This window comes from Salmo salar, chromosome 19, assembly GCF_965601325.2.
Source record: "Salmo salar chromosome 19, fSalSal1, whole genome shotgun sequence".
NCBI classification, from domain to species: domain Eukaryota; kingdom Metazoa; phylum Chordata; class Actinopteri; order Salmoniformes; family Salmonidae; genus Salmo; species Salmo salar.
The window spans coordinates 22,538,802-22,551,284 of NC_138309.1; the positions used below are offsets into that span (position 1 = coordinate 22,538,802).

Sequence of the window (12,483 nt, forward strand, 5' to 3'; positions counted from 1 at the left end):
CAAACTTTTATAATAGTAAATATGATTATGGTGAGTGCTAAACTTGCCGGGTGTCTAAATAGCGAGCCCGTGATGCCTGGGCTATGTACTTAGAATATTGCAAAATGTGCTTTCACCAAAAAGCTATTTTAAAATCGGACATATCGAGTGCATAGAGGAGGTCTGTATCTATAATTCTTAAAATAATTGTTATGCTTTTTGTGAACGTTTATCGTGAGTAATTTAGTAAAATGTTAGCGAATTCCCCGGAAGTTTGCGGGGGGTATGCTAGTTGTGAACGTCACATGCTAATGTAAAAAGCTGGTTTTTGATATAAATATGAACTTGATTGAACAAAACATGCATGTATTGTATAACATAATGTCCTAGGGTTGTCATCTGATGAAGATCATCAAAGGTGAGTGCTGCATTTAGCTGTCTTCTGGGTTTTGGTGACATTATATGCTGGCTTGAAAAATGGGTGTCTGATTATTTCTGGCTTGGTACTCTGCTGACATAATCTAATGTTTTGCTTTCGTTGTAAAGCCTTTTTGAAATCGGACAGTGTGGTTAGATTAACGAGAGTCTTGTCTTTAAATGGCTGTAAAATAGTCATATGTTTGAGAAATTGAAGTAATAGGATTTTTAAGGTTTTGAAAATCGCGCCACAGGCTGGCAGTGGCTGTTACGTAGGTGGGACGCAAGCGTCCCACCTAGCCCATAGAGGTTGAAGTACATTGAACTTTGTGACTCACAAGGATGCTTTTCCCTTTCCCAGAGTTGAGGCGACTCACCACACTCAGCAAACCTTCACGACCCTAGACCTGGCCAGCAGATAATGCACCTGCCACCTTCCAACCATTGCTAAAACAATGTCTCAGTGGGCAGATCAAAGAGTCCCTTTTAGTCTTGATGAGATCATTGTCTGCACTTTGGACTTCTCATCCCACTTGCAGCACCTTGACGAGGTCTTTGAAAATCTTTAGAGACATGGACTGAAGCTGCAACCTAACAAGTGTAATCTTCTTCAACAGCAGATAAACTTCCTGAGGCACGTGGTAGACAGACAATATTTATTCTGTTACTGACTGGGCCACCTTGACCACGGTCAAACAAGTCAGGGCTTTCCTAGGCCTAGTGGGGTACCACAGACATTTTGTATCAGGATTTGCTAAGATTGCACGCTCCTTGAATGCACTATTGATTGGCATTCCTGCTGACAAGAGGTCAGGGACCAATAAGGTCAATTGGTCGCCAGCCTGTCAATCCTCGTTTGAGCCGCTGAAGGCAGCCGTAACCCAGGCCCCAGTCTTGGCTTATGTAGATTTCTTTCCTACCCTTTGTAGTTTATACTGATGCAAGTAACCACGGGCTTGGGGCAGTCCTAACTCAAATGCAAGACGGCTGTGAGCATGTGATAGCCTACACTAGTTGCAGCCTGCACCCAACTACAGCTCTTTCAAGTTAGAACTCTGGGCCTTGAAGTGGGCCATCACAGAGAAATTTCGGGACTACCTGAAGGGTATTAATTTAACTGTTTTTACAGATAATAACCCAGTTGCCCAACTACAGACTGCCCGGCTAGGTGCCGTGGAGCAAAGGTGGGTTGCCCAACTCCCCTCCATTGCTTTCACTGAGAAGTGTCGTTCTGCATAAGAGAACACCAATGCTGAGGTCCTGTCTAGGTTCCCTCCAGTCTCCTTGCCCACAGGAAATGTGAGCAGCTGCATGCTGGCCGGCATGAATCTAACCAATGCTGTGGCGGCACGAGGTCCACAGGAGAACTCTGAGCTACCGTGTGATGACTGAAAAACCTGACAAGCAGTTGACCCTGATGTTCAGACAGTCAAGTGGTATGTTGGAATGGGATTGATTCCAGGGAGCCTAGAGAGGAGGGCTATGCCCCAAAAAGTAAAATGTCTGTTCCAACAACAGAGGAAACTAGAGATCTGTTAAGATGTGATGTGCCATGAAGTAATTGACTAACACCCATGAGCATTCTATCCCAGATTGTCTGCCGAGCTTCTAGGTGCAGAGAGGTGTGGAGGAAGTACCATGTAACCGCTGAACCATGAGTGGAGCAGACTTTGTTCAGCATTCGGTGACACTTCTACTGGCCACAGATGGAGGAGGAGGTATGGGGTTTCCCCTCTGGATGCGTTGTCTGTAGCCTGCAGAAAGACAGAGTAGATGCCAGGGCCCCCCTTAATCCCCATTCCAGCGTCCTTCCCCCTGGAAGTGGTTGCCCTAGACTTCCCTTCCCTCAGTAGGCCCCTAGACACTTATCAAAACATCTTGGTCATGATTGACATGTTTACCTGATATACATGGGCTGTCCCTACTCGTGCTCAGACAGCAAAAACCAAAGTCGGAGCAGTATGGTCCCATGTAGTCGAGACATTTTTGTTGCCCCTCCCATTTCCACTCTGATATGAGCCCACATTTTTTTGTCAGCTTTGATGCCAGCCATCCTGAAGAAGCCTCAAGTCTGTGAAATGTATGACATTTCTAAGAGTAGTACAACCAAATACAATCCAGCAGGGAATGACAGGGTAGAGCGAATGAACAAAACATTGTTGCACACTTTAGAGGCAGAGAAGCAGAGTAGGTGGCCAGAGCACATCCCAAGCTATTGCAAGCCTACAACGCTGTGCATGTCCCAGGGTATTCATGTTTGGTTGCCACTTAACACTCACAGTAGCTGTTGGGTTAGGCGTAGATCCCCCTCAGCCAAAGCTCAACCCCAATGGGTGGGTTAGGGACCATCACCAAAGGCTGACCTTTTGATTATGACTTAGTCAAAAAGAAAATGGGGGACCCAGCTGAGCAACACAATAAGTACTATGACTGCAAAATACAAGCTTTATCTCTACTTCCAAGTGAGCAGGTGTGGGTGCGAGACAGGAAGAGGAAGGGACAGGGTGAGCACCTGAACAGGAACCTACACCCATAGTTGAGGCAGAGGCTGGAGTAGACCCCCCATTCAATGTTTTTTTTATGTTGTCCCTGCTGCTGAGCCCCATAGGCCAGATGAAGCAGATGTTATAACCCGGCCCCTGCTCGGGCTAACCTTGGACAACCTGTAACAGCTGTCTTCAGAAATGGACCAAGGCGCAGCGGGTATGTGGATACTCATAGTTTTTTAATCAACTCAAGTAAAGCATCCACAGGCAAAAAACAATAAACAAGACAGCAACAGTTTTGCAGGCTAACTAACGCAGTGCAAAAACAACTACCCACAACCCCAAAGAAAAACACACACTCCTATATAGGACTCCCAATCAAAGGCAACTCAACACACCTGCCTTCAATTGGGAGTCCTAATCACCAATACAACACTTAACACACAAAAAACCTGCCACGTCCTGACCAAAACTAATAGAATACCTCCCTCTGCTGGTCAGGACGTGACACAACCACAAGCTCACTATAGAGACCAAGACATGGCATGTGACAGGGACTGGCTACATTCAAGTTTGCGGGGATGACACGCTGCTGTGAACAATACACTTTGATTTACAGTGGAATTAGAAAGACTCACATTGTTGCAGACTGATTATCCTACACGATTGCCTGAAACATTGATTAATCCATGACATTGTATTTGCATGTTTATTTTAGTTTTCTTCCAAATACTCGCTCCTGCCATGAACACTGAACTTCCTAATGAGAATCCCATTGGACAATTGGGTCTGATAAGCGACTCTTTGAGCCAACCGAAACTGTGGTCGCTGCCCATGTGGACCTATTGGGCTGGGACAGGGGTTGTCCGACCTGGTTGTGACCGGATATATGCGGATGTGGAACGAGTGGAGCAAAAAGCCTTGGATATTACTCGGAGCCGACCCCCGATTGACCAAGCCAGCCATCCTGAAGCGTAGCAGCACTTTTGTATCAAGGCAAACTACACACATCCTGGTCCGATCAGCTGAAGCCAGCTACCTAGGAAGATTGTAAGTAGACTGTCTATTTTATGTAGTGGAAGATGAACCGATTATAATGCTGGCTACGGGCCCTCGCAGGATTTGCTGCTGGGCTCGGTTGGTTAGCTATAGCGGCTAATATTAGTTATGTGGTGTTATTTGCATATTGCGCAGATGCCCTTGTTTTTAACTTTTTTCTTTCTTGATTTTATACATTTAAAACTTTTGCCAATTTTGCACACTCGTGCCAGAGTGCACGTATCTGTGGAACAAGGCGCTGGACAGTTTTCTCTGTGTTTTAGAGCACGCTACTTGGCTGCGGATGTCTTGTTGTCTTATTCTAATTTATCTGAGTTCCTTGGGCTTATAACCACACCTAGTTGGCGTAGTTCGGCTACATTACATATACCCCTCGGCTGCCTGACACATGCATAGACATTTTTTGCAAAACAAGGTAAAGAAAAGGGATTATAATCTTACTTATTTCAGTTGCAACAACAGAGATGTTATGCCATTTGGACATCTCCCTGTCGAGGGCTTTCAGTGTTGTAATGGTGCCATTTACAGAATCAATGTTGAATAGTCTCTCCAGATCGGTATGGCGGTCAATGGAGTATCTGCAGAGTAATACAAATACATAATTTTGATTGTGTAAAAATATCAATATTAGTTATATACGCATCATTTACACAATCAAATGAAAGAATCTGGACATTATTTATTTCCCCAGACAGTAGGCTATTTGCACAAGGCTGTCCCTGTTTCTTGTGATCCATTACATTAGAGCATAATAACACACGACTCTATGAGAAAATAAATTACAAATCACACATTTTTGGTCCCCACAGTACATATCATTCCTCTCCTTCTGTTTCCTTTGTCAGGAAATTATGAATCCTCATATACTGCTGTCTCATTTATCACTGTCAACTTACATATTCCACTGACATTTCATAATTTGCAACACAATCCTCCCATGCCGCACAAGCAGAGACAGGGTTGTCTCCATGTTGGAGACAGATACACAGACAGAAAAATACACAGACAGGCACCATATGTGTGGAATGGCAGAACAGAGCAGTGTGAATCGATAGAGCAAATGAGGCTCTTTCAGTTTGACTTTGTGCCGCTACCGCACTGGGCTAGTTTACATAATTATGTGGATATAAACAGTGTCTGTATTCTCTTCACAGTGCCACAAACTTCCGCTGGGAAATCACCAGGAGGGACCGATGAATAATTTGCTTTTCTTCCAACCTCCCTTCCTCTCTCCCTCACTCCACACTGACACTCGGATACACGGATGGATTAGATTTATCCAAGTGAACCATATTTCCACCCCCAAAAAAACCTTATTAGAGGAAACTTTGAATTGTTGTTATAGACTTGATACCACACCAATAATCATTTGTTTCTCTTGCTGTGTTTATTCTTACACCATAACCATCCATTAGGTCATAAAACAATCAAATGACCTCAAACGGCTTTATTCAGCAGCAGAACATCGAATCTACTTAAGAGCCCTTTTCCCAACAATGCAAAGTAAAAAAGTACGAAAAGTAGAAAATACAAAAGCTAACACAATAGATAACAATAACAAGGCTATATACAAGTAGTACCGGTACAGAATCGATGTGCAGGGGTACAAGTTACTATGTACATATAGGTAGGGGGAAAATAACTAGGCAATTAGGATAGATAATAAATAGAGTAGCAGCAGTGTATGTGAGTGTCTGTGGGGAATCATTTTGATGTGTGTGTGTGTGTGTGTGTGTGTGTGTGTGTGTGTGTGTGTGTGTGTGTGTGTGTGTGTGTGTGTGTGTGTGTGTGTGTGTGTGTGTGTGTGTGTGTGTGTGTGTGTGTGTGTGTGTGTGTGTGTGTGTTTTGAAGTGTCAGTGTAAGTTTATGTGAATGTGTGGGTAGAATCCAGTGAGTATGCATAGTCAGTGCAAGAGAGTGAATGCAAAAAAGGATGAAATCTAATTTTATTTGTCACATGCGCCAAATACAATAGGATTAGACCTTACTGTGAAATGCTTATTTACAAATCCTTAAACAACAATGCAGTTCAAGAAATAGAGTTAGGAAAATATTTACTAAATAAACTAAAGTAAAAAGCAACGAGGCTATACACAGGAGGTACAGAGTCAATGTGTGGGGTTACACGTTAGTCGATGTAATTTGTACAAGTAGGTAGGGGTTAAGTCACTATGCATAGATAATTAACAGTGCGTAGCAGCAGTGTAAAAACAAAGGGGGGGGGGGGGGGGGGGTGTCAATGTAAATAGTCTGGGTGGCCATTTGATTAATTGTTCAGCAGTCTTATGGCTTGGGGGTAGAAGCTGTTAAGGAGCCTTTTGGTCCTAGACTTGGTGCTCCAGTACCGCTTGTCATGCGGTAGCGGAGAGAACAGTCTATGACTTGGGAAACTGGAGTCTTTGACAATTTTTTGTGCCTTCCTATGACACCGGCTAGTATATATATGTCCTGGATGGCAGGAAGCTTGGCCCCAGTGATGTACTGGGCCATTCGCACTACCCTCTGTAGCGCCTTACAGTCGGGTGCCGAGCAGTTACCATACCAAGTGGTGATGCAACGGGTCAGGATGCTCTCAATGGTGTATCTGTAGACCTTTTTGAGGATCTGGGGACCCATGCCAAATCTTTTCAGTCTCCTGAGGGGGAAAAGGTGTTGTCGTGCTCTCTTCACAAGTGTCTTGGTGGGGTTGGACCATGATAGTTTGATGGTGATGTGGACACCAAGGAACTTGAAACTCTCGACCCGCTGCAACCCTGTCGATGTTAATGGGGGTCTGTTCAGCCCTCCTTTTCCTGTAGTCCACGATCAGCTTCTTTGTCTTGCTCACATTAAGGGAGAGGTTGTTGTCCTGGCACCACACTGCAGTTGTGGGTGAACAGGGAGTACAGGAGGGGAATAAGCATGCACCCCTGAGGGGCCCCAGTGTTGATGATCAGCGTGGCAGATGTGTTGTTGCCTATCCTTACCACCTGGGGTGGCCCGTCAGGAAGTCCAGGATCCAGTTGCAGAGGGGGGTGTTTAGTCCCAGGGTCCTTAGCTTAGTGATGAGCTTTGTGGGCACTATGGTGTTAAACGCTGAGCAGTAGTCAATGAATAGGATTTTCAAATACAGTTGAAGTCAGGAGATTACATACACTTAGGTTGGAGTCATTAAAACAAATTTTTCAACCACTCCACACATTTCTTTTTAACAAAATATAGTTTTGGCAATTCGGTTAGGACATCTATTTTGTGCATGACACAAGTCATTTTTCCAACAATTGTTAACAGACAGATTATTTCACTTATAATTCACTGTATAACAATTCCAGTGGGTCAGAAGTGTACATACACTAAGTTGACTGTGCCTTTAAACAGCTTGGAAAATTCCAGAAAATTATGTAATGGCTTTAGAAGCTTCTGATAACCTAATAGACATAATTTGAGTCAATTGGAGGTGTACCTGTCAATGTATTTCAAGGTCTACCTTCAAACTCAGTCCCTCTTTGCTTGACATCATGGAAAAATCAAAATAAATCAGTCAAGACCTCAAAATAAAAAAATTGGGAGCAATTTCCAAATGACTGAAGGTACCACGTTCATCTGTAAAAACAATAGTATGCAAGTATAAACACCATGGGACCACGCAGTCATCTTACCGCTCAGGAAGGAGACGCGTTCTGTCTCCTAGAGATAAACGTACTTTGGTGCGAAAAGTGGAAATCAATCCCAGAACAACGGCAAAGGACCTTCTGAAGATGCTGGAGGAAACACGTACAAAAGTATCTATATCCACAGTAAAACGAGTCTTATATTGACATTACCTGAAAGGCCGCTCAGCAAGGAAGAAGGCACTGCTCCAAAACCGCCATAAAAAAGTCAGACTACGGTTTGCAACTGCACATGGGGACAAAGATCATACTTTTTGGAAAAATGTCCTCTGGTCGGATTAAACAAAAATATTACTGTTTGGCCATAATAAACATTGTTATGTTTGGAGGACAAAGGGGGAGGCTTGCAAGCCGAAGAACACCATCCCAACTGTGAAGCACGTGGGTGGCAGCCTCATGTTGTGGGGGGTGCTTTGCTGTAGGAGGGTCAGGTGCACTTCACAAAATAGATGGCTTCATGAGGAAATAAATGTATGTGGATATATTGAAGCAACATCTCAAGACATCAGTCAGGAAGTTAAAGCTTGGTCACAAATGGGTCTTCCAAATGGACAATGACCCCAAGCATACTTCCAAAGTTGTGGCAAAATGGCTTAAGGACAACAAAGTCAAGGTGTTGGAGTGGCCATCACAAAGTCCTGACATCAATCCTATAGAAAATGTGTGGGCAGAACTGAAAAAGCGTGTGCGAGGAAAGAGGCCAACAAACATGACTCAGTTACACCGGCTCTGTCAGGAGGAATGGGCCAAAATTCACCCAACTTATTGTGGGAAGCTTGTGGAAGGCTACCCAAAACGTTTGTCCCAAGTTAAACAATTTAAAGGCAAAGCTACCAAATACTAATTGAGTATGTAAACTTCTGATCCACTGGGAATGTGATGAAAGAAATAAAAGCTGAAATAAATAATTCTCTCCTATTATTCTGACATTTAACATTCTCAAAATAAAGTGGTGATCCTAACTGACCTAAGACAGGGAATTTTTACAAGGATTAAATGTCAGGAATTTTGAAAAACTGAGTTTAAATGTATTTGGCTAAGCTGTATGTAAACTTAATCCTCTGAATGAACAGCATATATAAAAAGTTGCTGATACAGATTAGTTCAGTATACTATATGGAACCGAGTTGGATTAGTAACCTCGCTCCTCAGCATGACATTCCTCCACATGTGCCATTGACTTGTTAGCTTTGTACTGTTAAGCAAGCAGCGTGACCCTTGTCACATGATCACTTACTTGACTGGGTTGTTGTCAGCATCGAGGTCCTTGGCTGACACCACACCAACAAAGCTACCAGCGGCTGTATCCTCATGCACCTCGATGATGTAAGGGTTCCTGCTGAACACTGGCGGCTCGTCCACATCCTCTATTGTCACCCTCACCATGGCGTCATCTTTGAATGGAGGGTTGGGACTGTACATGAACCTGGGGTCCAGATAGGTGTTGGTCACCTCCACTTTAAATGAGAATGTCTTTTTTCTCTCGTAATCCAGTTGCTATGAAGAAAATGAAACAGATACATGATCAATAATTATTAAATAGAATAAATATACTATCCTAAATGTATGTCCTTTCATAACTGTAGGTTGATAGTTTAATTGATAAACTTGGTGGATTTTTGGTTGAAGTAAAAATGAGTAAAATATAGTGGAGCTCCCCACCTACAGTGGCTTGCGTAAGTATTCACCCCCCTTGGCATTTTTTGTTGCCTTACAACCTGGAATTAAAATAGTTTTAGGGGGTTTTGTATCATTTGATTTACACAACATGCCTACCTCTTTGAAGATGCAAAATATTTTTTATTGTGAAACAAACAAGAAATAAAACAAAAAAACTGAAACGTACATAACTATTCACCCTCCAAAAGTCAATACTTTGTAGAGCCACCTTTTGCAGCAATTACAGCTGCAAGTCTCTTGGGGCATGTCTCTATAAGCTTGGCACATCTAGCCACTGGGAATTTTGCCCATTCGTCAAGGCAAAACTGCTCCAGCTCCTTCAAGCTGGATATGTCTGCTGGTGTACAGCAATCTTTAAATCATACCACAAATTTTCAATTGGATTGAGGTCGGGCTTTGACTAGGCCATTCCAAGACATTTAGATGTTCCCCTTAAACCACTCGAGTGTTGCTTTAGCAGTATGCTTAGGGTCACTGTCCTGCTGGAAGGTGAACCTCCGTCCCAGTCTCAAATCTTTGGAAGACTGAAACAGGTTTCCCTCAAGAATGTCCCTGTATTTAGTGACATCCATCATTCCTTCAATTCTGACCAGTTTCCCTGTTCCTGCAGATGAAAAACATCCCCACAGCATGATGCTGCCACCACCATGCTTCACTGTGGGGATGGTGTTCTCAGGGTGATGGAAGGTGATGGGTTTGTGCCAGAAATAGTGTTTTCCTTGATGGCCAAAAAGCTACATTTTAGTCTCATTTGATCAGAGTACCTTCCATATGTTTGGGGAGTCTCCCACTCGCCTTTTGGCACACACCAAACATGTTTGCTTGTTTTTTTCTTAAACAATGGCTTTATTCCTAGCCACTGTTCCGTAAAGTCCAGCTCTGTGGAGTGTATGGTTTAAAGTGGTCCTATGGACAGATACTCCAATTTCCGCTGTGGAGCTTTGCAGCTCCTTCAGGGTTGTCTTTGGTCTCTTTGTTGCCTCTCTGATTAATGCCCTCCTTGCTTGATCTGGCAGTTTTGGTGGGAGGCCCTCTCTTGGCAGGTTTGTTGTGGTGCCATATTCTTTCAATTTTTTTAACAATGGGTTTAATGGTGCTCTGTGGGATGTTCAAAAAGTTTCTGATATTTTTTTTATAACCCAACCCTGATCTGTATTTCTCCACAACTTTGTCCCTGACCTGTTTGGAGAGCTCCTTGGTCTTTATGGTGCCACTTGCTTAGTGGTATTGCAGACTCTGGGGCCTTTCAGAACAGGTGTATATATACTGAGATCCTGTGACAGATCATGTGACACTTATATTGCACACATTTAGACTTTTTTGAACTACTTATGTGACTTCTGAAGGTAATTGGTTGCACCAGATCTTATTTAGGGGCTTCATAGCAAAGGGGGTGAATTCACATGCACGCACCAGTTTTCCGGATTTTTTGGGGGGTTTTAAGTTCGTTTTTTAAATTTCACTTCACCAATTTTGACTAATTTGTGTATGTCCATTACATTTTATTTCCATTCCATTTTGTGTATGTCCATTAATCCAAATAAAAATCTATTTAAACTCTACACTATAGCTGTATATTGTTCATTCTCAAGGCCTACAGTCTTAGAAAATGTGTTCTCTTTTTAACACATCCTTGTGTCGAGTTCGGGACAACACATGTGTTACGTTGACACAACATGATTTGTGTAAATGTTTTAAAATATTGTGTCAATTCCTGCAATTAATGTGTAAAAGCTGAAAACCATACAACACACCAGTCACGTACTGACCATAGAAAGCATTTATTTTCTATGGTAGAGTAGGTCAGGGCGTGACGGGGGGTTTTGTCTAGTTTATTTATGTCAATGTTGGTTCTAGTTTCTTTTTTCTATGTTGGGGGATTTGTCTAGTTTATGTATTTCTATGTGGGGTTCTAGTTTCTGTATTTCTATGTTGTTTATTGGGATGATCTCCAATTAGAGGCAGCTGGTAATCGTTGTCTCTAATTGGGGATCATATTTAAGTTGTTGTTTTTCCCACTAGGTTTTGTGGGAGATTATTTTGACTAAGTGTATGTTGCACCACTTCGTCACAGTTTGTTGTTTTGTATGTCTTGCATAGTTTCACAGTTTTAATAAAATGTGGAACGATACACACGCTGCGCCTTGGTCCCATTCTTCAGACAGTCGTGACAACACCCTAGATGTGTTAGATTATTGACCAATCACACTGCAGATATGAAGATAAATTACATTTCTTTTTCTAGACTAATCCAATCACTTAGATTTTTTTGCACCCGTTTTTGCACCCGTTACCGGGTGTTCAAGTTTAAATGGTTTAGGTAGTCTCCTCATAATGTTTCAAACCCTGGCTTTCATTCCATAGCAATGCGAAGTAGGGGTGCTGGTGCACCCCCTAAAATAAATAATAATACAAAAAGAAACTAAGTTATTCACAAAAGGGCACTGGACCTTTACAACTCCTGTTTTAATGGACCAATATAGAGTACCACAGTACGAGTCATAATACCCATAAAACTTTGCGGTCAAACAATGAAACGGTTCCAATCGTTTTTCAACCATACATTTTTCCCATAGGGGATTTTAGAAACACTTAAAATAAAGGCTCTGTTTCGTGTAGGCTAACCCGTGTGACATTTTGATAACCGTGTAAATATCTCTAGGACAAGGTGCCGCCGTAGGCGAGACAAAAATATTGCTGTACCTTGCAAAACAAGAAAAGTCTCAGTAAGCAAAATTACGTTCAAAAGATTTCTAAAATATGTATTTTCCCGAAATTGAAGTTCGGTTCAATTTACGTTTTGAATGAAAGTCGAAAAAAGACGTCTTTTCCAGACGTTGAAATCAGGTTCATTTTTGGTTCTGAATTGAAGTAGAAAATATGTATTTTCCGGATGTTAACATGTACATTTTCGGTTCTGAATGAAAGTTGAAAAGATGTCATTTATCTGTTTGGACCAAATCTGAACTAAACATAGACGTTTATGTTTCGGTCAAATCAAGGCTGGTCCAGACTGGACCAAAAAAAGACAGCTAGTTTCGACAGGACCAAAAAAAGACGTCCAAAAGATGTTGATGTTGATTCCTGTGACGAATCAATTTGGCTGTTTAAGCTCTGAATATCAGCTACCCAGCTACTGTACATCAGAAGTTATCCTGAGCCTATTTCTCATGTGTTTACATAGCGGGAAATGCAGAAGTCATTTTTTTCCT

The 12,483-nt window shown here is 42.3% G+C and overlaps 1 protein-coding gene across 1 annotated transcript in view; it reads right to left on the bottom strand.

Annotated features, from left to right (window-relative positions):
• The window catches only part of LOC106578577 (cadherin-10), a 71,094-nt gene that overhangs the window by 12,699 nt on the left and 45,912 nt on the right, over positions 1-12,483 (bottom strand). Inside the window, exons 7-8 of the mRNA XM_014157565.3 lie at positions 8,829-9,088; positions 4,383-4,519 (exon numbers count right to left, since the gene is read on the bottom strand). Of these exons, the coding sequence (XP_014013040.1) occupies positions 4,383-4,519; positions 8,829-9,088 (397 nt within the window). The remainder of the gene's footprint in view (positions 1-4,382; positions 4,520-8,828; positions 9,089-12,483) is intronic.